General features: G+C 39.6%; 1 protein-coding gene across 1 annotated transcript in view; it reads left to right on the top strand.

Moving 5' to 3' along the window:
- Positions 1-26420, top strand: part of efnb1 (ephrin-B1) — a 184907-nt gene that overhangs the window by 103518 nt on the left and 54969 nt on the right. The window contains exon 2 of the mRNA XM_072270760.1: positions 14970-15247. Within this exon, the coding sequence (XP_072126861.1) occupies positions 14970-15247 (278 nt within the window). The remainder of the gene's footprint in view (positions 1-14969; positions 15248-26420) is intronic.

Below are 26420 nucleotides of genomic sequence, written 5' to 3'. Positions count from 1 at the left end.
CTTTTGCATCACAGCCCAGGACCAATTACACCCCAGGTTTTCAGATGATTTTTTTGTTCTATATTGTGTTATATAAATGCGCTGCTACTTGGCAATTATCTTTCATCACATCTTGTATACCTTCAAAGTCTCATATTATCAGGCCTGAGCCATTTTGATTCTTGAGAGACTTCAATCTTCTCAGCAGTTGTGTTTTCTTTTTGGAATTTACTGTGGTTTAAAGGATATTCAATAAATGTTCTTTAAACTTAGTAGAAACATTTTTGTACCTTGGGTCTCGACACAAAATATTGATACATGCCTTTTGGTTCCATGGATGCTGCTTGGCCTACAGAGTTCTTCCAGCAAATTATCTTTTGCGCCTACATTTGTATACCATTGCCTATCACTCCAAAAAGAGTAGGATAATGAGCAATAAGAGACCTATGCAGAAACAAGGAGAAAACAGCCCAAGCCTTAGATAAAGACTAAATCAGCTCCCCCCTCCAACCCCAAAATATATAAAATAAAGCAGGTTGTCCTCTGCCAGACTGAATTTGTTGCATCCGTTAAAGCTCATACATATTCATGACTCATTAATATTCATGTATTGTGTATCTCATTAATATTTATGCTGGTACTAAGCAGTGCTGCTTTTTGCCTTTTCCACTACATGAAGCATGTGACAACTGTTCTGTGTCACTGATGAAGCTGGGAGGCATAGAACAGAGCTGCAGTTTCAAAGAGCGGGATCCAGAAAAGGAAATCTGAGAGTGGGGGTAGGAGAGTAGTGGGCTATTAAAGGAGTTTTGTCTTTGTGAAAGCACTTATGTTAATTCTCTTCCTATTTGAATATGACATTGAAATACGCATCATGAAATATGTCATTATCTGTGGAGAAGGAGGTATGTGGCTAGAGGTTTGCCGTACTTACTTTCACATAATTCCTATGCCTGCAGAATTTGAAAGCTGCAGATGAAGTGGTAATCCAGGGCCCTTCATCGCTCTTGAGTGAGTCCTACTGGAAACAGATGAGGATGGAATCAGTGTAAACTATTAAATAACCTCCCAGTGTTCACTGTCTGCATTCATGTGAAGTGAAGCCACTTGGATGAAGTAGCAAGGTGAAAGCTAACTCTGCACCTCACAAACCACCCACCACCTTGTATTCCACCATCTGCTCCATCTGTGGTTCTCGCATTAGCCTTATTAGTCACCTCAGAATCCACAGACAAGAGTGGCAGTAAGTTACCTCGGATCCCGAGGGACTGCCTAAGAGAAGAATTCTAGACTTGTAGGTGTGGTTACCACCAAGATTGGGGGGGGGGGGGGAGTATTTTTTTAAAGAAGCATCAAAGCTGTGATATTGCGAAGACTGATGCTGGAAGCCAGACAGGGAGTGTTGGAGGTGAATGAGCCATGAGTGTAATGATATCGATACAAGTATCATGCACTTAGCACTTCTTTTTCGGCTGCCAATATTTTTTGCCCTTGGCTTGCTGCACCAGAGCAAAATATTGTCTTGGCATGCATTATGTAGATTCTTTCTTTGAGTTCTGGGTTTTTCATATTAAAAATATGTAAAATCAAATATATGTACTTTTATCATCAGGTACAATGACAAGGCTACTGAATATAAATGTGTGGGTCAGGAAGCCTGTTTGCTGCAAGATTTAAAATTCAATCCGACTAAGGAAATTTAATTTACATTTCTCCTCTCTGCTTCCCCAGTTGCAACATTTCAAATGTTTGTTGTGATCAAAGAGCTTCCCTTACTTCTGCTGAATACCAGTTCCAACCGTCATTCAAGTACTGTGTAAACAGATTTCCAATGTTATTTCTTTGTTCTGGTTTAGCCTGTATTAGTAACCAAGCACATTTTCCCTTCAGTTTGTTTCATCGTACAATAACTCTCCATCCCCTTTCATGACTGATGTATTGAAGATTTCCCAGACTTTCAGATCCGGTCATCTGAAGATTGGTGGCATCATATGGAACTTATTATATTTAAATTATTTTCAACTTGGATAGTCATTTTAACTTTTTGCAATATTTAAGGTCTGGTCTGACTGGACAACTGCACTCCCCATTAAGTGCCACTAGTGAGACAGGTAAATGCATTTGTTCTGTTGGAGTTGGCATTTTATACTGCTTGTATTTATCTTATAGGGTTCTTTTTATGGATATACTTTTGCTTGACATCAGTTCTGTGGAACTTAAAATGCAGCAGTTATTTAATATTACTTTTGGTCAATGCATTTTCTTGGTGAATTGATAGTCAAATGGGAAGCCTTTCTTAACACTAATGGGATTTAATGTGCAATGTATTGCTCTGTACATGTATGTAAATTCATGTGCTCCAACACAGAAGATATACTGTTTTAAGGAGAGATGGTAAGGGGTCATCAGCTTACATAAATGTAAGCTCTCATTCATCTTAATTCCACTCCCACACAACCTCAGAATATTTCATGTGTGATTCTGATTAAAAGTAATTAATCAGATTAACTACTTGATCTGTAATTTAACATTTTAACTCCTTTGTTTAAATGTCTGTTTGGAACAGGATTGCAAGTAGTGTCAAATTACTTTTGCAATATAATTATTTCTGTCCTACTAAGAAAAAGAGATTATTGGTAAACTGGATAAATACTCTCTTCTATTCCACAACTCCACAGGTTCAGATCTCTGATCGTTCCATCCCTGTCACAGCACCCAGGTGATATCTTTCAGTGTACCACTTGACCTTGGATAGCTAATCTCACTATTTTTGTCCAGTATATTTTGTACTTCCCAGATTAGAGAGACTAACCTCTTTCCAGTCAAAGTCTGATGAGCTCTAGCAATGCCTTCTGTTCCTGACATAACATTACCCGACGGATGTCTAAAAAGATTTGTTGTGGTCACCTTACTTTTCCAGACCCAGGTAGCTGTAGTGATGTGAACTTCAGACAAAGGGGGAACTTGTACCCAGTAACATGTAACTCTAATTGCCTCTCCTAATCTGTCATCAGTGACCTACTCACCACAAGGATCACTGAAAAATTATTTCATAATTAAACAAATTCCTTCCAAGCAATTGGGACCACCTTACTAATTCCAAAGAGTTAGAGCCCTAGTTTCGGATGAAAGACATAATCAAGGCAGGAACTGGAGGACTGCTCTTTTGCTACTATAAAGATTGCATCGAGAAGACTTTAAAACGAGATTCTGCCAGTTTATTCATCTGTTCATTCTGATGTAGTAAATGCCATTTAAAGACCACAGCAGGAAGTTCCATAGTGACATTGTTACCTTAACAAATATCACCAAGAAACACATTTAACCTTACTTTACCTTAATACTGTTTGTGGGATAGCCTGCATAAGCTTGTTACAGATTTGACTGCTGAATTTGGATTTTTTTTTGGATGTCATAAGAAGTTCTATAAGTAGAAATTCTCCTTTTCCGTTTCCATATTGTACATGTCCACTAACCAAGAAAACTCTTAGGCATATTTCATCATTTTTGATACTGATTTTCTCCCATGTTTGCTGTCCATGAAGACCACCATTGGCTAAAGCTACCTGTGTAGCTAGATTAAAAGCTCTGTCCCCTGCAGTCAGAATCAAAATGATGGACTTGCTGTTATCTGTTGCTGAAATTCCTCGTTCCCTCCCAAGGCATATACACTGTGTTATTAATGCTACAGGGCACAAGCACATGCCTACAGAGAGGACTGGATATAAATAGACTTTGATATAATTGAAGTGACATTAAATTTCTGTTGAGCCTCCTGGGGCATAGCTCTCTCTCCTCAACTTGTTTTCCTCCTTTCTTTATCTTTTTTGTAACAATGTTAACCCTTCACAGCTGAATATTTTTTAAATCTGCTTCTGCTCCTCCTTTTGCTTTTTTGTTCCCCTTTTTATTCCCTTCTTGCATTCAATCAAAGTTTCTGATAGAGGGGAATAAAGTACAGGAAAGTTGGATGATTTCAGAAGATATCAAAACAAGTATCAGTAAAAATGATCAGTGTTCCACTTGCATAAATATAGTCAAATTTCCGTAATTTCAGCTACATTGTGCTCTGCGACACTTTTGTATTTTTAATAGTAAACCCCAATATGTGATCAAGACTACTACTTTAAAAAATGATTACAATGAATTCTAAGCTATTGGTGTGATACCCTGTTATGTGTTTTCAGAAGTCCTATTAATTTATGAAGTAATCTTGTGAGGAAACTAATTCCATCACTCATAATCCTTCTTACCCTGGGTATTTATATGATTGATAATGATAAAAATGTTTAGATGAAATGTCTGGAGGGTTATGGACTGGGAGCAGGTCAATGGGACTAGCGGAATAAAGTTTCGGCACAGATTAGAAGGGCCGAATGGCCTGATTTCTGTTCTGTAGTGTTCTATTCTTCTATTATCAGACATGTGTAGATTTTTTTTTTACTTTTCAATATAGGGAATCCAGTTCAATTCTTGACTTCTATGTAGAGGATCAACACCAGTTTACCAAACTAATGGGGGCAATTCATTTCCTGAGGATACAATCACTTCCTTTAAAGTAGCATCTCTAGTACCATGAGCTTCTAATCATTTGGATGGAGAAGGTACAGTTCCTTGTGCAAGCAAGGACATGTCTGGATGATAAAACTTCAGGAGCCAGTTGCATACGGTCATTCACTTGCTATAATGACTGACTCACTTTGCTCTGTTAGCATTGTATAGCTTCTTTCTCCAGAAGCTTGTGAAAAGCTGTGGATATGTCTGTCTTCACCTATTAAAATCTGAGAGAGAATATGGTGGACAGGAATGTAAACAGGGGAGGCTGGCATCAGGTAGTTGATTATGGACCTGTTAAAAATATTTACATAGATATATGTATGTCGGTATATAAGTAGGAACCTGTTGACTCCTGCACAAATTGGCAGAGATGTGAGTGGAATTTGGCTTACGTCTGTGAGCCGTGTTGACATTGGATGTTGGTGAAAAGACTGTGTCATTGAGCAACCTAAGACTGACAACTTTAGTATTAAAATGTTGATGTTTCTGCCGTACTGTATCTTGTCTGTGTTTTGACTATATCCTCTTATTGATGATAGGCTACTTTCTGCCCTTGAGGATGAATCTATTGGATGTATGCATTGGGTGTTAAAGCAGCAGTCATATCATCAACACTTTTGTTTGTGAAAATTGTACTTGTCTTAGTGAAGTTTTTGTTTTTAAAGTGTAAATATTTCCACTGGGTGTATCTGGTATTAGTATTAAATAGTTCCAAGTTTTACATCCCATGGGTTAAATGCAGATGATATCTCTCTGCTGAGCCCAGTCTCAGAGAACATACTCCTGTATAGCTTGGTTGATTTTTATCCATTCACCCTCCTATTGCTAATATCATTGAATCATCATCCTCCAATGGCTGAAATTTAGAATTCTTCTGTTTAGATCCCACTGTGGCTTTATTCCTACCTATCTTTGAACTAACCCCTTCCTCCTAAACTCTCACAATGCCGACTCTGGTATGACTGGAATGACTTCAGGTGACAGGCTTTATTCCTTCTCAGCTCGTCTGTGATCCTGTCTATTCTTGTGAATGACCTTGTGCTCCCTGAATGCCACTCAGACCATGATATCATCTAAAGGGCAAGATTGTTGGTACCATTTTTCATCACAGATGTGGCCAAAGCAGCTGAATTGTCAATCTTGGGTTCTTTCCAAACTTTTAAGAATTAAAACATTTTAATAATTTAGTGTTTTTCCTAATGTTTACTTCTATTTATCTAATGCTATAATATCACCAAGAGCTCAGAACACTTATCTGAACATTCCGGCCATGAATGAGTTTAACATCCATTTCTGGTCTTTGAGACAAGTTTACTTGAAGCACTGCAGGATAAAGAGGCAAAGAACCACATGACTAATCACATTCTTCGAAATCACAGTTATAAGGAAAGATGGTTTGTTCAGCATTGCCTCTGCAATTTACAAGCAATGCAAGATTGTTCATTGTACAAAAGCAGGGATTGTGGAAACTTAAGTTAACCATGTGATCCCATGTTAAACTAGTAAAACTGAATGGTAAAGAACACTTCATTTTAATCAAAGGATAATAATCTTACAAAGTGAGTAGAATAATTTTTAAAATTATATAAAGTACACTTGTTGACTACAATGAGGATGTTAAGGCTGATCCTGGATGGATGAATTAAAGTTGTCTGAGTGCCTTGTGATGCCAGGTACATTTACAATTCCTGTAGTTTTCCACAGACCTAGATAGTAAAATAACAGAATAGTTCCTACATTTTCTGTTTTGCAGAGGGAGACAGTGGAAGGTAGGTAAGGTGCTGTAACACTCAAGAGTTAGAGACCATACATAATCATTACAGGCTTTTTATTTGTCAAGGTCTGAAAAGGCTGCAATTTTCCCCTGACGCCATGACTGAGAGGTGCCAGCTGTCGGAAGCTGGCTTGCAGCATCTTTCCACAAGGGCACTGCTTTGTCAGTAACTGTGAAGGTGACACCAGCATTAACTTTTACAGTTTCTGCGACATGTCAGTCAGAGAGGGAGGTTCATTGTCACTGTAGGTTTGTCACAGCTGCTCCATTTAGCATGGTTCTGGTTTTATAGACTTGGAGAGGGATAAAGAAACTGAAGTGGAAGACATGGGTTAAGACAATAATTTTCTAAGTCTCTGCCTAAATAGTATTATCAGATGGAAGAAGGATTCCACGTGAAGTACTAGCCTGTCGGTCACATGCTCCTTTTTTTATGCATGTTCACTTGAAGTAACAGCAGCACCCGTGGATATTTCTTGGAGCACTTCTAATGTAGAAAATCAGCATGTGGTTTCCCGGCTGATGGTGGTGCATTGATCCTGTGGAAGAATGTTACTCAGTGGCATTGTTAACTTTATCCATTGTATGTGGGATTCATTTACTTTCTGTTCTTGTTACCACTTTCTAGATTATCCATAGAGCAAATGCAGTTCATTCTGTCAGCTGATTTGGGCTCGGATGTCTTTTTGTCTGTTTAAATCTGAAATGCTACTGAGTTAACAGTTGTGTGAATACCTTGCATGAGGAATTGTAGGGCGTGTATTTAAACTCACTGCTCAACCACAGGGTCTCTTCCATCTATACAAGAAGCTTGTTTTTGAGACCATAGGTCTAAAGCCAAATAGCCAGGCATGGAAGTTGGGAATTTTTATTTAACTATAGAGCACTTCTGAATGGCATGAATTTATGAAAGCTAGCATATACAGTCAGTTCTGCTATAATATGATAGTTATGTTTCTACAGAACTTCATTTTGTAGAAAATTCTGTTCTAGCAGAAGAGGCTGTAGTTGCTTTCAATTCACAGATTTAGTCATAGTCATACTTTATTGATCCTGGGGGAAATTGGTTTTCGTTACAGTTGCACCATAAATAATAAATAGTAATAGAACCATAAATAGTTAAATAGTAATATGTAAATTATGCCAGTAAATTATGAAATAAGTCCAGCAGGTTGTCCCAGTCATGATTGTGTTGTATCCACTAATCCATCAATTTCGTTATAGAAAAGTGCATATTAGCAGTATTACTTGTAAAGGCATATCCACTCCTGTGGACCAGAGATTAGCTTCACTGGAGAATGATATTTTCTCCTCTGAGATTTGCTGTCATCCTAGTCCATAGTTGAAGCCAGTCTCATACTTGTACCCAGCTTGGTCACAACTCCGATATGCCATTCATATTAAGTTGGATTCAATACAGCATATATTGTAGCATTTGATATTGAAGCAGCCTGAATGTCAAGTAGACACAGGGTGTAATCCTACATTTCAAAAGTTGACATCCTGCTTTTGGATATCCCCTTTTGTTCAATGAGTATCCTGGCTACTTAAAAAGTAGATTCTGAATACTCCCCATCTTCTACCCCTTTTATCTATTGACACTTCCTTATCTGCTCACTTTCACCCCATTTATTTCTATATGTCACCGTGTATAATATTTGTGGTAGCGCCATCAGGTTTGGTGTAGTGTGGTGGTTGTTGTCTGGCTGTGCTGAAAAAGTATACACATCCTTGTACCAAGCCATAAAAGTTCTTAAGCAACACTATCTGGAAATGGAAATCTCCAGCCAACTCAATCAATAGGTTTCTAGCATCGAACAATGAAGCAATGATGGACCTCGGGCTTTCTGCTGTTGCAGTAATTAAATGATGTGGCTCTAAAGGCAAATACTTTAGCTGCAAACCAATATGTTACCAGGTATAATGTTGATACCTTCACAAAGCAACATATCACCTGATTTCGAGTGAGGAATATTACAAGAAACCTGGTAACAATATATTGTACCATACAATAGAGCATTAGACAAAGGCAGTTTTGTATAAGTAGATCTCGGCATTTGATAAGACCCCTTTGGTCATGTTTGGGCTCTGCAAAGGCTGATAGGATTACCACAGTGTTCTCAGAATCGAGTTACAAGTTTACCAGATGGTTTGTTTAACCTCATACTTCCAGCAGATGAAGGAAAAACATGCACATCTGATCCATTAAAGTGTTTAATTGTAATCTGGGGGACATTAAAAAAACTCTGCTCGTTTAACTGGTCATGTTCATTTAAAAAAAAATCACAGGCTACTCTCTGTAAATGACAATTAAAACAGATGGGGCTTGTGTGATGAAATGAAGAAAAATACTGAGTTTAAACTGTTGGCTTTTGCTGGCTACCTGCCCTTATAAATCCTTAATCCAAGGGACATCAGAACATTAAGTATTGTGCCAATCATGTAGAGTAATTGAGATAAAAGTAATTGGAATGTAATCCAGCCAGCTACTGCTCCATTCCTTAGTGAAAGTAATGGGTTGATTATTCCCTCTAATATTCGGCACCCTTTAATCTTTTGTTCGAAATCCTTAATCTGGAGTTGGATGTCGTCAGTTATGAGAGAATTTATAGCTAAACTTCACCTGTCCCTCTTGGTTTTTATAGGGATCAACTTTCCAGAGTGATTACCAAATTAACAGAGGCCACGAAAGCAATTCCTGCTCCCCTCAAAACTGATCTCTATTTAACTGTGATTAGCTCTAAACCCGAGTCTTGTCTTGGATGACTTCTTTTCCCTGTTAAACCATCAGAAAGGAATTGTTGACCCGCATGTTTGTGTGCATATCTACCCTTATTCGAGATTCAATGGTTTTGCTGAGCCCAATGTCTATTAAGAATCAAAGGCAAGAAATCAGCCGTCACATCCAGACCTCAAAGAAGGAAGGTTCTTTGTCATTATGTATCCTTATTCTTGTAATTCACGTACTTGCTAGTACTGGAGAAGCTTTATAAAGGTAAATGCGGGTTCTTTTTTAACATTTAAGAATAAATTGGACAGATACATGGATGGGAGGTGTATGGAGGGATATGGTCCGTGTGCAGGTCAGTGGGACTAGGCAGAAAATGGTTCGGCACAGCCAAGAAGGGCCAAAATGCCTGTTTCTGTGCTGTAGCTTCTATGGTTTCTATGGTTTTTACTCTGACAACATTGGCCTGAAAATTGCAATATATGTAAATTCTATTGTTTTGTTCCTTGGTGTGTCCGAGCCCAGAGAGAAAATTCTGTAGAACCTTATTCAAACTTTATAATCTGGGAGCTATGTTCAATTTATTCTGATTTCAGATTCAGATTCATTTTATTTATACATGCAGCACACAGTGCAAAGCATAATTTGCCTTAACAGCCAATATAACCCAAGGATGTGCTGGAGGCAGCCCGTAAATGTTGTCTTACATTCTGGAGCTAAAATGGCAATACCCGCAATGCTGGGTTGTGCAACACAGAACTTAACAAAACAGAACACAACAAACAACAAAATAAGCCTCCTTGCTCCCTCTCACTAACACACATACCAAGTCTATCAATCCTAGAGAAGGCTGTCTCTGACTTCCAGTCTCCAGTCTCCAGTGGACGCTGAGACTTAGGACTGTGGCCATTGGGCCTCACCCCCCGGACTTCCAATTGACCTTTGGCTTTGATCTTCGCTATTGACCCCAGGACTCTGCAGTGACTGGGACCCTGAAGGCTAGATCTCAAACACCAGACTCTCCGATGAGCGGGACTCTGAACACGGGTCCTCAAACGTGTTTAATTTCATTCTTTTTTAGTTATTGGGAATAAAGTGTGTTAATATCCAGAACAATTTTTTGTTTCACGTGTTTGTATATATCTGAGTCTGTTGCTCTCTGAGTACATTTGTCCAGGTGTTAGTGTATTGCCAGGACTTGAGAAAATGTTTGTTTAGGCTGAGGGTTCCCAACCTGGGGTCCATGGATCCCTCGGTTAATAGTAAGGGACCATGACATAAAAAGGGGGGGAGCCCCTGATTTAGCATGCTTAATCACCTTAAGATGCACCAAACTACTTTTGAGTCATTGAAGAATTTTTGAACTGAACTTATTGTAATTGTAGGGCTCATTTATGTCATGTCAAAGTAAGATGGATTAGGATATTAACATAATTTTCTTCTGCTTAGACCAGATTCCCCCTGTTTTTTCTTTCTTTTTGGGGGAATTCAGTAATACAGAACAATTTTCATATGATTCAACCAAATGTACATCCATTCAAACCTGAACCCGAAAGGGACCAATATCCTGGCGGGAAGGTTTAATAGAGCTGTTAGGGAGGGTTTAAACTAATTTGGCAGGGGGATGGGAACCGGAATGATAGAGCGGAGGAAGGGAAAACAGAAATAAATCTAAGATAGTGAGCAGTAAAGATGTAAGGAAAGACAGGCAGGTGATGGAGCAAATTTGCAGCCATTGGGATGAGTTGCAGTGCAATCAAAGCAAAAAGTACCAAATACTGGTCTTAAGGTGTTATGCTTAAATGCATGCAGCATAAGGAATAAGGTGGATGATCTTGTGGTACAGCTACAGATTGGCAGGTATGATATTGTGGCCATCACTAAGACGTGACTAAAGGATGCATGTCTCTGGGAGCTGAACGTCTAAGGATACACGGTGTATCAGAAGGATAGGCAGGTAGGCAGAGGGGGTGGTGTGGTTTTATTGGTAAGAAATGATATCAAATCATTAGAAGGAGGTGATATAGGAACGGAAGGTGCAGAATCTTTATGGGTTGAGCTAAGAAATCGCAGGGGTAAAAGGACCCTGATGGCAGTAATATACAGACCTCCAAACAGCTGCAGTGATGTGGACTACAAATTACGACAGGAAATAGAAAAGGCTTGTCAGGAGGGCAGTGTTATGATTGTGGGGGATTTTAACATGCGAGTAGATTGGGAAAATCAGGTCGGCACTGAATCTCAAGAGAGAGAATTTGTAGAATGTCTGCGAGATGGCTTTTTAGAACAGCTTGTTGTTGAGCCCACTACGGGATCGGCTGTACTGGATTGTATTGTGTAATGAACCGGAGGTGATTAGAGAGATTGAGGTGATGGAACCCTTAGGAGCCAGTGATCATAACATGATTGAGTTCATTGTGAAATTTGAAAAAGAGAAGCTGAAATCCAATGTGTTGGTATTTCAGTGGAGGAAAGGAAATTACAGTAGCATGAGAGAGGAACTGGCCAAAGTTGACTGAAAAGGGGCACTAGTGGGAAGGACAGCAGAGCAGCAGTGGCTGGAGTTTGTGCGAGAAGTGAGGAAGGGACAAGACAGATATATTCCAAAATAGAAGAAATTTTCAAATGGAAAAAGGATGCAACTGTGGCTGCCAAGAGAAGCCAAAGCTAAAGCAAAGGAGAGGGCATACAAGGAAGCAAAAGTTAGTGGAAAGACAGAGGATTGGGAAGTTTTTAAAAGCTTACAAAAGGAAACTAAGGAGGTCATTAAGAGGGAAAAGATGAACTATGAAAGGAAGCTAGCAAATAACATTAAAGAGCTTTTTCAAGTATATTAAAGTCAGGTGAGAGTAGATATAGGACCAATAGAAAATGATGCTGGAGAAATTGTAATGGGAGGTAAGGAGATGGCAGAGGAACTGAATGAGCATTTTGTATCAGTCTTCTCTGAAGAAGACATCAGCAGTATACCGGACACTCAAGGGTGTCAGGGAAGAGAAGTGTGCGCAGTCACAATTACGACAGAGAAAGTACTCAGGAAGCTGAATAGTCTAAGGGTAGATAAATCTCCCGGACCAGATGGAATGCACCCTGGTGTTCTGAAGGAAGTAGCTGTGGAGATTGCGGAGGCACTAGCGATGATCTTTCAAAAGTCGATAGATTCCGGCATGGTTCCAGAGGACTGGAATATTACAAGTGTCACTCCACTATTTAAGAAGGGGGCAAGGAAGCAAAAAGGAAATTATAGACCTGTTAGCTTGACATCGGTGGTTGGGAAGTTGTTGGAGTCGATTGTCAAGGATGACGTTACGGAGTACCTGGAGGCATGTGACAAGATAGGCAGAACTCAGCATGGTTTCCTTAAAGGAAAATCCTGCCTGACAAACCTATTACAATTTTTTGAGGAAATTACAAGTAGACTAGACAAGGGAGATGTAGTGGATGTTGTATATTTGGATTTTCAGATGGCCTTTGACAAGGTGCTGCACATGAGGCTGCTTAACAAGATAAGAGCCCATGGAATTACGGAAAAGTTACATACGTGGATAGGGTGTTAGCTGATTGGCAGGAAACAGAGAGTGGGAATAAAGGGATCCTATTCTGGTTGGCTGCCAGATACCAGTGGTGTTCCACAGGGGTCCGTGCTGGGGCCGATTTTTCTTACGTTGTACATCAACAATTTGGATTATGAAATAGATGGTTTTGTGGCTTAGTTTGCTGATGATACAAAGACAGGTGGAGGTGCCAGTAGTGCTGAGGAGACAGAGAGTCTGCAGAGAGACTTGGATAGATTGGAAGAATGGGCAAAGAAGTGGCAAATGAAATACAATGTTGGAAAGTGTATGGTTATGCACTTTGGCAGAAGAAATAAAGAGGCAGACTATTATTTAAATGGGGAGAGAATTCAAAGTTCTGAGATGCAACGGGACTTGGGAGTCCTTGTGCAGGATACCCTTCAGGTTAACCTCCAGGTTGAGTCGGTGGTGAAGAAGGTGAATGCAATGTTGGCATTCATTTCTAGAGGAATAGAGTATAGGAGCAGGGATGTGATGTTGAGGCTCCATAAGGCGCTGGTGAGACCTCACTTGGAGAACTGTGGGCAGTTTTGGGCTCCTTATTTAAGAAAGGATGTGCTGACGTTGGAGAGGGTACAGAGAAGATTCACTGGAATGATTCCGGGAATGAGAGGGTTAACATATGAAGAACGTTTGTCCGCTCTTGGCCTGTATTCCTTGGAGTTTAGAAGAATGAGGGGGGACCTCATTGAAACATTTTGAATGTTGAAAGACATGGACAGAGTGGATGTGGCAAAGTTGTTTCCCATGATGGGGGAGTCTAGTACGAGAGGGTATGACTTAAGGATCGAAGGGCGCCCATTCAGAACAGAGATGTGAAGAAATTTTTTTAGCCAGAGGGTGGCAAATCTATGGAATTTGTTGCCACAGGCGGCAGTGGAGGCCAAGTTATTGGGTGTATTTAAGGCAGAGATTGATAGGTATCTGAGTAGCCAGGGCATCAAAGGTTATGGTGAGAAGGTGGAGGAGTGGGACTAAATGGGAGAATAGATCAGCTCATGATAAAATGGCGGAGAAGACTCGATGGGCCAAATGGCCGACTTCTGCTCCTTTGTCTTATGGTCTTATTTCCAAAGGTCTCGACCTTCTTTTGAAACTTCCTCATTGTTGAAGGCAAGTGATGAGGAGGTAGTTGGTTCAGTCTAGTTATAGAATTAATTAAATTACAGTAATTCGCTGAAGGCACAAGAGTGAAGTCTCGTGATATGGTGCTCCCTGTTTATAGGGGAATCTGCCATGAACAGGGCATTGGCATTTTGTGTGTGTGAGATACTCTGATTTAGGGAAAATAAGTAATTATTAAATTACACTCAATTTTCACTATGGTGGTTCCTAGCTTCTTGACATAGTTTGCACTTCCCTTCTGGTCTTGTGGGTTTTAATTTGCTTGGCTAAAAATATTATTGTATTGAAGTAACGTTCTGTGCCATTGTGTCACCTTTCCCAATTGCTGATTCTAGCATGAGTGCAGAGAGTTGGTATCCATGGGGATTATTACTTTGGCACATCATGGTTGAGATAGACCCAGGCTGCATGTTCCAATAGACATGACAGAAACACCATCAGGAATGGCAACCCTAGTTTATTTATTTTCCTCTTTTAACCTTGCAACATTCAAGAATAACCGTGGTGGTCTGTTTTCCTCCGGCAGGTTGTTAGATGTTTAAGAAAATAAACGTTTCAATGACATCAGTATTTGCAGAGTGACTGACTGAAAATTGGATGTGATTGAGTGTGATGTCCCCCATTGATCCCAGGTTGTGAAATTTTGCTTTGCTTGGGGTGATTTGAGGAGGAATATAATTTTGGCTTGGATTATTTGGTGATAGAAATGTTGTGATTTTCATAAAGACATTTGAGGAAGAGTAGTTTGTTGTCCCTGAGGTTGAATGGATAAATACACACATTTTTGATATAGAGCTCAAAAGAACTTGAATCTCTATACCTTCTGGAGTTTGCTGGAGTGAAGAGATCTCCGTTAAAACTGTGCTATACTGAGCCTTGATGGTTCCTGGGGAAGGAAGCAGAAATTCTAACTGGCTTTTGCTGCTAATCACTGTTCTTATGTCATGTGTCCATGTGTGGATATTGAGAAATAATAGAACCTGGCATATTCCACATCCAGGACATGGAGTGGTTGAAAGTTATGTGGCAAAAGAATTTGTACTGTATATATTGACCCCTTTATATTGAACATAAACTTACACTTAAAGGTCATTATCAGCCCCATACAATGGTTTGATGATGTTCATCAAGATTATTGCACCACAAGATCCTTTCATAGATACTCATTTGGTGGTAGAATTGTGAAAATCGTTGGATTAGAAATTCATTTTTTCTTTTATTCTTCTTCTAGGTTTCAAGCTGGAAAAGGCCTGGTATTATACCCAGAAATTGGTGACAGACTGGATATAATCTGCCCAAAAGCAAGCAATCAAGGCCCATATGAATATTACAAGCTGTACCTGGTGACCAAGGACCAGGCGGAGTCATGCAGAACTGTCATCGACCCCCACTTGCTTGTCACGTGTAATAAACCGGATAGTGACATAAAATTCACTATCAAATTCCAGGAGTATAGCCCCAATTACAGGGGGCTAGAATTCAAAAGGGGCCAGAATTACTTCATCATCTGTGAGTACCCACAAGGGAGTAAGGGATTAATATTGTTTCATTTTTTTTTAATCATTGGGGATTATTTAGTTTGTTATAATGTGGATTGCTGGCAAAGAAATTTAGGAACATCAACAACATGGCCTAGGCTGGGAAGCCAATTTATAATGTAGATAAAATGCACATGAAGCATTGCTGGACAGGTTCCTTCGATACCCAAATTTACATTCCTATTTTCCTTATTGGTTTGGAATATCTGGGAGAATTTCAAACTCTGGGTTACAAACAGACTTCTCTTTAGTAACGATTAAGTTCTTCTAACTGTCCATTGACCTGCAGATGAAGCTAATACAATATTTGACAAATCTTCAGGCGGGCAATGCTCTTGTTTACATTTCTTTTAAGTGGTGAAATTCAAGACTGAGCAATGAACTTTTGGAAGCCAGGTACAAGGAAATCAGGTGGGCAAGTAGGGTTGAGGAAGATGATCAAATCATGACCTTCTTTAAAGGCAGATCACGTTTCAAGCTTCTGTGGCCAATTCCTAAAATTCTTTCCAGTGCTGCTATGGCTACTTTTGTATACTTCTAAGCATTTTTTCATATTTTTGTATTTCTGATGTAAATTTTATGCAACACACACAAAATGCTTGTGGAACTCAGCAGGTCAGGTAGCATCTATGGAAATGAATAAACTTGATGTTTCAGGCTGAGACCCTTCTTCAGGATCTGATGAAGCGTCTCAGTCCAAGATGTTGACAATTTGTTCATTTCCATAGATGCTACCTGACCAGCTGAGTTCCACAAGCATTTTGCATGTGTCACTCTTGGTTTCCAGTATCTCATGTGTTTATAGTAAATATTTTTAACAAAAGCAAAACTACGCAATAAGAAGCAGAATTAAGAATTTAGAACATATACCAGTACAGCACAGGAACAGTTCCCTTGATCCATGATGCTGTGTGTGTGTATATATATATTCAGGTGCCTTGCCGTTCGACGTGGGCGATCACGTCTCTCCATCCATCATGGTCCGTGGCCCTCCAAATTGTAGTTGTTGCCTCCCCTGTTTCTAACCATGATGCTATTCCATCTATCATTTTCATTCTCTGTCTGCCTCTGCTTTTTCCTTCCAGCTTTCCAGTTGTAACTAAATGTTCTGATATCTCTCTTCGCATGACGTGTCCAAAGAATTTTGATTGCTGTTTTCTGATTTTTTTTAAGTAATGTACATTTTGTTTTCGTTCTCTGTAGAACTTCTTCATTGGTTGTCCTGTCCATATATGATATACATAGCATTCTGCTGAGGAACCACACCTCTGCATTGATGCTGTACTGCTGTACTGAACTAATTACACTAGTAATTATATACCTAGCTAAACTAATCACTTCTGCCTACAATATCCAAATTCTTCCATTCCTTGCACATTGATGTGCCTGTCTCAGAGCTTATTTGTTGTACTTACCTCCACTACCACACTTGGCAGCACATTCCAAGCACCCACCACCCTGTGTTTAACAAAAAATGTTCTGCCTTGTGCATGTTCTTTGAACTTACCCCCTCTCACCTTAAATACATGCCCTCTGGTATGAGACGCTTCGACCCTGGGAAAAAGATATTTACCGTCTACTCTATCTATTCCTCTCATTTTATAAACTTCTCTTTGATCTTCCCTCAGCCTCTGCTGCTTGGGAGAAAACAACCCAAGTTTGCCTCACTTCTCTTCACTCCATGTTCCCTCTAATCCAGACAACATTCTGGTAAACCTCTCCTGCACCCTCTTCAAAACCTCCTATAATGGGAGACTAAAACTGGATGCAGCACTCCAAATGCAGCCTAACCAGAGTTTTATAAAGCTACAACATAACCTTCTGTTTCTTAAACTCAATTCCTCAACTAAGAAAGATAATCATGTTGTCTTTACCTTTCTAATTTAATAATTTAATAGGATTGCATCAAATAATACACTGAAGTAGTCTGCCAAAGAAGATTTTAAAATAAAAGAAAACAAGCAGCATTTTGCAAGACCCTTCTCCCTTTAGTCTGTTGTAGAAGCAACCCCTTTTGATTTAAAATATTCAATTATGGTGCTAGATTTATTGCTTAAAGCTATTAGATTTGATAATTTATTGACTCAAATAACCTGAATTCTTAGATTTTAAGGTCTCAAGATAATTATAGATGAGGAAGTTGATTTGGCTCATCTGAACTGATCTATCTAGGGTGTCCCTGAAGTATCTTCACTGTAGTATCTAATTACTTCAGTAACTCTAGGATTTCACTACTAATATACAGTGTCGCATTTCTTTTGTTGATCACCATATCCTAAATTTATTTATGTACTTTTTAAAATTGTGGCCCTTATTTAACATTCAGTAATTAATTACCAGTACTTTTTCCATACCATTAACTTAGACTTCACTCTGAGTTCACCCTTCAGGAGGCTCCTTTTACAGCTGAAAAGTACAAGGCGCTTGGGCAGTCACATTAGATGAACATTGTGCAAAGGGCGGGATAGTGTTTTTATTTCAAGCATCTGCTGTTGCAGTTTTCTCTTACCCTTCACATTCAGAGTCTTATACACATTAGGATTAAGAATCAACTCTATTTGCAATATACATTTACATCTATTAGGAAATTACTGTAGTTTGTTGGTGTGACTTGCAACAAAAAGAATTCAACAGTTATAAAATCTAAAAAGATACAAAAAAACTAAGTTGGAGGTTAAAGAACAGTTATGGAATAAAATGCACACAGATACATCAATACCAGCATGTATTTACAATATAAACTGTATTATAAAATCATTATTACATTTACAATTTATTATGTACATTGTCCTCCTCTTGTACTTCACAATGCTAAGTGCTTAAATGAGGGAATCCAGCTAAAATGGAGTCTACAGTCTAGACCTGGTCAGGTTAGTGCTGTGAAGAGCTGCCTTATCACAAGCGTCTTGGGCATTCCACAGGCTGCACGTGTGCACGTAAATCGTAACAAAGACATCCGTACAGGAGTTATATGGATGTGTTTTCATCAACACAGAAGGACCCTATAGGAAAGTCTTAGTGCATGTTACTAGCCCTGAGTTACACTTTAAATAATTTTCCTTACACTTAACATCATTTTCAGTCCACGAGGAGTAACTACAAAAACTAGTAAGATTTTTTTTCAGTGTCTTTGCATAATTCAAATCTTCAACACTAGGGGTCAGTCTTGTGGCTCTTCTTTGCTCGGCCCCCAATCCTTGGATATCACCCTTGTACCTTGGTGATCAAAATAGATTGTTTTGCTCTAGTTAGTTTCTGATACATCACCCTACTTCTGAGCTACTAATTATCCTATCAAGTGACTGAGGTAAGGGTGAATAAATGGGTTTTATTGTATAAGATGACTTATTTTTAGCAGTAAAACCGAATCTTGTTTCCTTTTCGCACTCTCCTTTGATGTAGAACAAATTCTTCTTGAAGGAGGAGGTATTTCGGTAAAAATCAAAGTGAGAGTCACCTTGAGACAATTTAAACCAGTTAAACAAAGATCTGAGAGCTAATTACTGGCACTATTTTCTTAAAACATTTGAAAGTGCATATTTTAATAAGTGTAGATGGGGTGTGAAGGAGTTCCCATACCTTTCTCCCTGGTGGATTGTGGCCATTAAACAAATGAGCCTTGTTTCTGTTGGAATCAGTGAACAGTAATCGGTGAATAAATTAACCATGGAAGCAATGGGCCTAATCAACGTGCTTACACATTGTCTTCTGTCCGCTGCCTGCTGCTATGGTTCCTATGTGAATAATATCTTGCAACCTCTGAACAACCAATTATTAGATCAGAGCAATTGGAGTGATGGGCTGTGTCACCAAGCATTTTTTCCTTTAACAGCCTGTTGGCTGTGACATGTCAGGAATGCTTTTAATTGTATTAATGGTGCTGCCCATTTGAAACTCTCAAAGATTGTCACTTTTTTTCCTTTGATGCCAATTTTCTACTATAACTATAGTGAATGATTCTCATTATGTTGAGTCTAGTGCTACATACGATGTTACATCTCCACATCTTCTCAGGACCTCAATCTATGAAACTCTCCTTCTATTGTTATTTCTTTCCACCAGTAATTGGTAATCATTCAACAATAAGGATTGGTCTTCCTAGTTCACCATTAATGGTGGATTTTCTACATCTTCCCTGTATTGCTTCATCCTGGTGAAATTGTCAAATATTTCTCAAAACAGATGCCTTTATGGAAGCTTGAATGAGAAAATACAAAATTTTTTTCTTAGAAGACATAGAAATATAGAAAACCTACAGCACAATACAGGCCCTTCGGCCCACAATGCTGTGCCAAACATGTCCTTACCTTAGAAATTACCTAGGGTTACCCATAGCCCTCTATTTTTCTAAGCTCCATATACCTATCCAGGAGTCTCTTAAAAGACCCTATCGTATCTGCCTCCACCACCGTTGCCGGCAGCCCATTCCATGCACTCACCACTCTCTGTGTAGAAATAAAAAGCTTACCCTTGACATCTCCTCTGTACCTTCTTCCAAGCACCTTAAAACTGTGCCCTCGCATGCTAGCCATTTCAGCCCTGGGAAAAAGCCTCTTGACTATCCACACGATCAATGCCTCTCATCATCTTATACATCTCTATCAGGTCACCTCTCATCCTCTGTCGCTCCAAGGAAAATGCCAAGTTCATTCAACCTATCCTCATAAGGCATTCTCCCCAATCCAGGCAACATCCTTGTAAACAACACACATCAAAGTTGCTGGTGAACGCAGCAGGCCAGGCAGCATCTGTAGGGTCCTGACGAAGGGTCTCGGCCTGAAACGTCGACTGCACCTCTTCCTACAGATGCTGCCTGGCCTGCTGTGTTCACCAGCAACCTTGATGTATGTTGCTTGAATTTCCAGCATCTGCAGTATTCCTGTTGTTTAACATCCTTGTAAATCTCCTCTGCACCCTTTCTATGGTTTCCACATCCTTTCTGTAGTGAGGCGACCAGAACTGACCACAGTACTCCAAGTGGGGTCTAACCAGGGTCCTGTATAGCTTCAACAATACTTCTTCAGGAAACAAGTGATTTTTAAAAATGTTAGTTGGCCAGCGCTGAGACAATCCACCCCTTCTCTTCACTTACCCTGTTGTATATGTACCCCTATCTTCTCTTTGTTCCTTTGTTTCTCCATCTGCCACTCCTTTACCTTATCACCACCTTATTCTTCCCCAAAATGTCCTCTTTCCTAACTCTCCTCACACTGCCACTTGCTAACCGTCCGCCCCACCACGTCTCAATCACCCTCTTCCCTGTGACTAACACGTAGTTCCCTCTGTGCTGCCCTTGTTCTCTTTTTATTTATTTCCCCATCTTCTTCTGCCATTCTTAACTCGACATGCTGTCCTTGGCTCTCCTCTTATCAGCTGTTAAGCTGAATTTCTGATGTTTTTTTTTGTGCTTCAGCACGGTAAAGTGGATTGTGCTGACAGCTGCCTGTCATAGTTTACAGGCACAATCTGTCATCAATTCATCTTGTATGCTTTAAAGCTGCCATCTAATGAACTTAATTGCATTATAGGTTTTATGTTTAATTTCCTCTCATACCAGAAACAGAAAATAAATTTATTGACATCAAATGCCTAAGACTTTTAATAAGGTACTGAAACCATGTGTTTGCATATGGGGGGAAAGACGGACAGTGAGAAGAGTGAGATGGGAGAGTATGAAGCACAAACAACTCGCAACATAGAACTGGTTCTTAGATTGTCATCATTTCATTGCCCTGGATAAGTTCCATCAGTTCTTGGCTCAAGTTGTCAGGTAACATATAGGAAAACAAAACTCTGCACTTGTATAACACATCGTCAAATCCCTTCAGTCATATTGCAGAAAAAAATAAATCTGTGATACAGTGGCTATTATGCAGGCAAACCTCAGATTGCAAAGGCCAACAATTCTGTTCTTGTCTTTGCTGGTCATCGGTGATGTTACAAAGTTTTGTCTGTTCCTGTCAGTGTTTTCTTCAGGGAAACATTGAAATTGTTATTAGGAAATGTTTGCATCCATGTCCTGTGTGTTGCTTAGTAAAGCCCAGGATTGGCAATTAACACTGAAGAGTGGAGAATCCATGATCTCTTGTCATCTTAGAGTGTGGAGATATACCACATTCCCTGACCATAGTGTGCAGGCTGACCTGCTTGTTTGAAAGAAGAGTGTTGAAAGGCAAAATGATTTTCTGACTTTAGGATTCCAAAGAGCCTAGCTATGATGGCCCACTGCTATTTTTAGAATTTTAAGAGGATTAATGTAGAAATTGACAAGCTGTTTTGCCTTGCCCAGAACAGTAGCAGTAGAGGACATTGACTAATTTGAAAAGCGCAATGAGGAGGGAAATCTGGATCAGAATTGAATCTGTGGAGAAGATATTTCAGTGGGTGAGCCATCAATCTGTTTGAGACTGCTTTTAGCAAGTTGAAGTCGCACCGTAGTGATCACAGGATTCCACACAAACAGAAACTTGGCAAATTTCACACCCTTCTACCAGGGAATGACAGATGCTACTTTTAATTGTAATTTTCTTTAGCTTTACAAAATTGTGAATAGTGACATAATTACTGTTTCCATCCAAGGCAGAATTCTGATCAGGACACGAGGCCAAATGCTTGCAAACTGTTTCTTTTGGATTTCTGGAAACTTGTCATTGCTACTTTGAAAATAAAATTTCCTCAGCTTTTGTCTGACTAAAGATTAGCTAAATTACAAGATCTGTGAGCACCACTGGGAGAAAATGGAAGTCCTGATGAATGAGATGACAAAGAGTTAATTCCAGATATCCAGTGTGGGTGGCCAAAGATACAACCGCTGATGCACGAAAGAAAATACAGTATCAAAACCATCATAGAACAGAATACTCCCCTCCAGCCTTCCACTCTCCAGGTGTCTTGTTTGTGGAAATGGTCTTGTCTCCTGGCTGTTTTGGTTCTGTTTAAATTCCACTCTAGACCGCTTTCTGTGCCAAACCCCACTGGGCACATCTTTTAAATGAGACCAGGTTTTAATGACAGGACAAGAGAATGCATAATCCCAGGGGAAGAACTGTATCTCTTATACCCTTCATCCACTCCTTTTTCTTTTTTTTTTTCCGTGGCTGACTGTTGACCTCTCACTAGGAAGATCTACGCTTTCTCTTGGATGCAGTCCGATAGGCTGAGTTACAAAAGAAAAATTGAGATTAATCTCCCAGGAAATCGGATAACCTTAAAGCAATTTAGCGTAAGCCACAACAGTTGGGACTCATTCAGAAAAATATTCTCACGTAATTTTACTAGGACATCATTAAATTGCTGTTTTTTTAAAAAAACGATTGCAAGAGATTTAGAAGATGCAGCATGGGGTGAATTGAGGTTGGTATTTGGGTTTACTTCTATTTTCTCCAACTTGAGCTGAACAATCCTGCCATTTTGTTCATTTGACTCAAATCTGTGTTTAATCATCTATGCAACATACACAAAATGCTGAAGGAACACAACAGGCCAGGCAGCATCTATGGAAAAGAGTGAACAGTTGATGTTACGGGGCAAGACCCTTCATCAGGACACCTCCAGCATTTTGTGTGTGTTGCTTGGATTTCCAGTATCTGCAGATTTTCCCTTGTTTGTGATTCAATTACAAATATTTCGTATCACCTTCCAAATTCACTGGAAAGGTAAGTGAAGCAAAGTCTGTGTCCCCTCCTCGACCAAAATAGCCAGCAATGAGTCCTAGTTACACTCAATTGGGTAGTCCACATCACTTAATGCTTGACATCAGAATCCCTAAAGATGCTCTATTAAGGCTGTCATGAGAAAATGTACCTGGCAGGAAAAAAAAGATTCAAGAACGTATTCAAAACCTGGTTGAAGTAATACCACATTACCTGTGACTCCAGAAAACTCTGGTCCATCTGGGAGGATATGGAGAACCTGAAATCCAATAATCAGGAGTGTAATGAAGCCCTGCATCAGTGGGAGAACAAGTACAGCACCATACAAACCATCCACCCACCATCCAGTCGGCCACCTGTCTGCTGTCTTAAATGGGCACAATGTTTTGTCTTAATACCAAATTTGGTGTCTCAGAAAGTTACTGAATTGGAATAGAACATGCTGTCATGATTTCTTCCCATTTAAGTGTTAGAGGTTAATGCTTATTCGCTAAGCAGAGTCTGAGCTCACAGCTGCTGTCTCAAAAACATGCTGCATGCTGGGAAATGGTCAGTGCTATTGCAGTGAGCTTTCTGCCGCAAGTGGTACCATGGGACGATAGAAAATGGGAGATGAGCTGGGGAGTGGGTGCTGTAGAAATAGGGAGAAGGCGTGAAATCAGGACAGTGAACAGATTATATGGCATAGTCGATTAATGGGATCCTCTTGACCTGGGATGTGGCAATCATACCTGGTGCCAAAAGTGGGTCACTCCATAGAGTTCCACAGAGACACAAGTTGCATCAACTTGCACAAAGATGCTGCAAACGTTGTCACAGCTTTCTGTTTCCAAAAGGGCTACACTTGCTACTCTGTTTAGGGGATTAATGGAATGTGGTTCCCAATTTTCTGCTTTATTGTGAGGTGGAAACAGAAGATCGCGGATTGCCACAACGTCGAGTCAGAAGTTTGTACTGTATATATGGATGACATTCCCACTTGTGTGCAAGTTGATAGGGATATATGATTCACTGTTGGTGATCTGTGGCAGGAAGTGCCTGGTCCAACTTCCATCTGAAATGAGCACAACATTTTAAGACATGCGTAAATAATTTTCTATGCAGGAATTACTCCCTTGAAAAAAAGTGCAAGTATCATATTCCAATAGCTTTTTCAGGTCTAATTGTTTTGTGGTGGAATACTAAGTGTACACAGGAGCTTTGCTAATAGAGTATGCGGTCTTGGCAGCTCCCAGGCAGATACTTCCAGCAAGTAATCTACTGACAATCATCATGTAGATTTAAACATGAAAAATGGCACTGAGTCAGAGGACAGGAGAATTCCCTCAGCATTGTGCAGTCACGTCCAGTAATGACTATAAATCCAACCAATAGTTCAGGCAGCAGTCAGGGTCTGAAAACTTAATGGATTTCTCATGTATCAGAAGAGGCACAGAGCTAATTATATTTAGGACAAGGAACATTTTGATCTGTACCATCAGCTGCTTTATATGAGAAATTGATTTTTGATTATTGTTTCTGGTCTGACTAATCCGGTATCGCATGTGAAGGAGAGATTGGTTTGATTGTTCTTCCTTGATTATGCATTCAGTGGGCACTTTGTTAGGTACACCTGTACATCTGTTTGTTAATGCGAATATCTCATCAGCCATTCATTTGTTGGTGCCAGAGGGGGCAGTTTGAGTATCTCAGAAACTGCTGATCTCCTGGGATTGTCACGCACAGCAACCTTTAAAGTTTAGAAAGAATGGTGAGGAAAAACAACCAGAAAAATATTCAGTGAGTGGAAATTCTGTGGGCAAAAATGACTTATTGAGCAGAAAGGTCAGAGGAGAATGGCCAGACTGGTTCAAGCTGACAGGAAGACGACAATAACTCAAGTAACCTCGTGTTACAACAGTGCTGTGCAGAAGAGCACCTCTGAATTCACAGCGTATTGAACCTTGAAGTGGATGGGCTACCACAGCAGAAGACCATGAACATACACTCAGTGGCCACTTTATTAGGTACAGGATTTACCTAATAAAGTGGCCACTGAGTGTATAATCCTGTTGTGCAGGTTAAGAGAGAAATTAATTTCTATTGATCAACTCTAAACTTGTACAAAAATATGAGCCACTTGTTATTGTACCTGACAATGTTTGCAGCTCCACCCTCCAAAGAACTTTTAAACCACAGGTTAAAGTTGGGTCTGTGTGCAGCTACCTTATCAGGGAAGGATTCCTTCCACTTGCATTGTCTCAGAGATGGCTTTGAAGTCTCTGGAATTTCCACAAGTTGCTGGAGACTACAAGTTAGATCACAGTTTGTTGTTTATAGTGTACATAATCTGTTTCATTGCTGCGAATGAAATCAATGCAGAACATTAGTACAATTGCATATTTTTAGCACCAGCAATCAAAGTTGAATTTCTTCTTATGACCTTATTTATAAGTTAGCTGATACACGTTACTAGCTGTATATTCCAGCTGAAGTAATATAGTAAACTCGCCTACAGTACATTATAAAGTTACACACATTTCGTGTGTGTGCACATTAAATACACATTTAAAGAAAAATAATGTTCTCTGACAGTCTTCACACAACTACAAATAAAATTCTGAGGCCATCAGGTTAATTAAGATATTATTGTAAAACAACCATTGTGTGGGTATTCCAATTTCTCCTCTTACTGCGCTACAGCTTTAGAAGCCTTTCCTGGAACATGGCTTCATTTTAAATCATTTAGCAATGCTCCACAGTCAACATCAAGAATGTGCTGGACATCAAAATTAAGTGCTTCTTCCCTCTCATTGCCCGTTAGTTTCCTCAGTGTTGTGACGAGTTATGTTGGGTGATAAAGATTGTTCCATATTTTGAGAAATGAATGTGGTGAATGTTTTGAAAACATCAGAAGACTCCAGTATGAAGATAGTTTCTCAGGCGATTAAGATTGTATATCCATCTACACCCATCTATACATATGTGCACTGGCAACGTGGCCAGGATGGGCAAATAATCAATAATGAATGTGCAACAGCTTAAATTATATAGAGATTTACATAGTGTTGGAAGGGTCAGGATGCAGGGAGAAGATGGGAGAATGAGCCCTTGTTATACAGCTCATCACTCAATAATATCCTTCAACATGGTACCAATTTCTTTAGACAATTTAACTATATGAAGAGAATGTTACTATTTTTGCACTGGAATGTATTGATATGTTATTGAAAACTCTCAGACTGGATAAATTTTAAACTTCATGTTGATGTGGTTCCAAATGGAGATGTTAAATACTATAACAGTGGTTGTAGTGCGGACATGACTTCACAATGAGCAGGACAATTGGGTTGAGTGGCAGAGAGCTTGTAAGTGAAGATTATAGCAGCAAACTGAAGAGGGAGCCAATTAGGACATATATGCCACCACCTACAGATTCTTGTTATCGTTTCTCATTCATTGTATTACACTAGATCTGTGACTGATGGCATGGAGCATGTTTTCACCCTGCTC

The sequence above is a fragment of the Mobula birostris genome, chromosome 10 (assembly GCF_030028105.1).
Source record: "Mobula birostris isolate sMobBir1 chromosome 10, sMobBir1.hap1, whole genome shotgun sequence".
Classification (NCBI taxonomy): Eukaryota; Metazoa; Chordata; class Chondrichthyes; order Myliobatiformes; family Myliobatidae; genus Mobula; species Mobula birostris.
The sequence above is the reverse complement of the archived record's forward strand: the minus strand, read 5'-3'. Positions and strand labels throughout refer to the sequence as shown.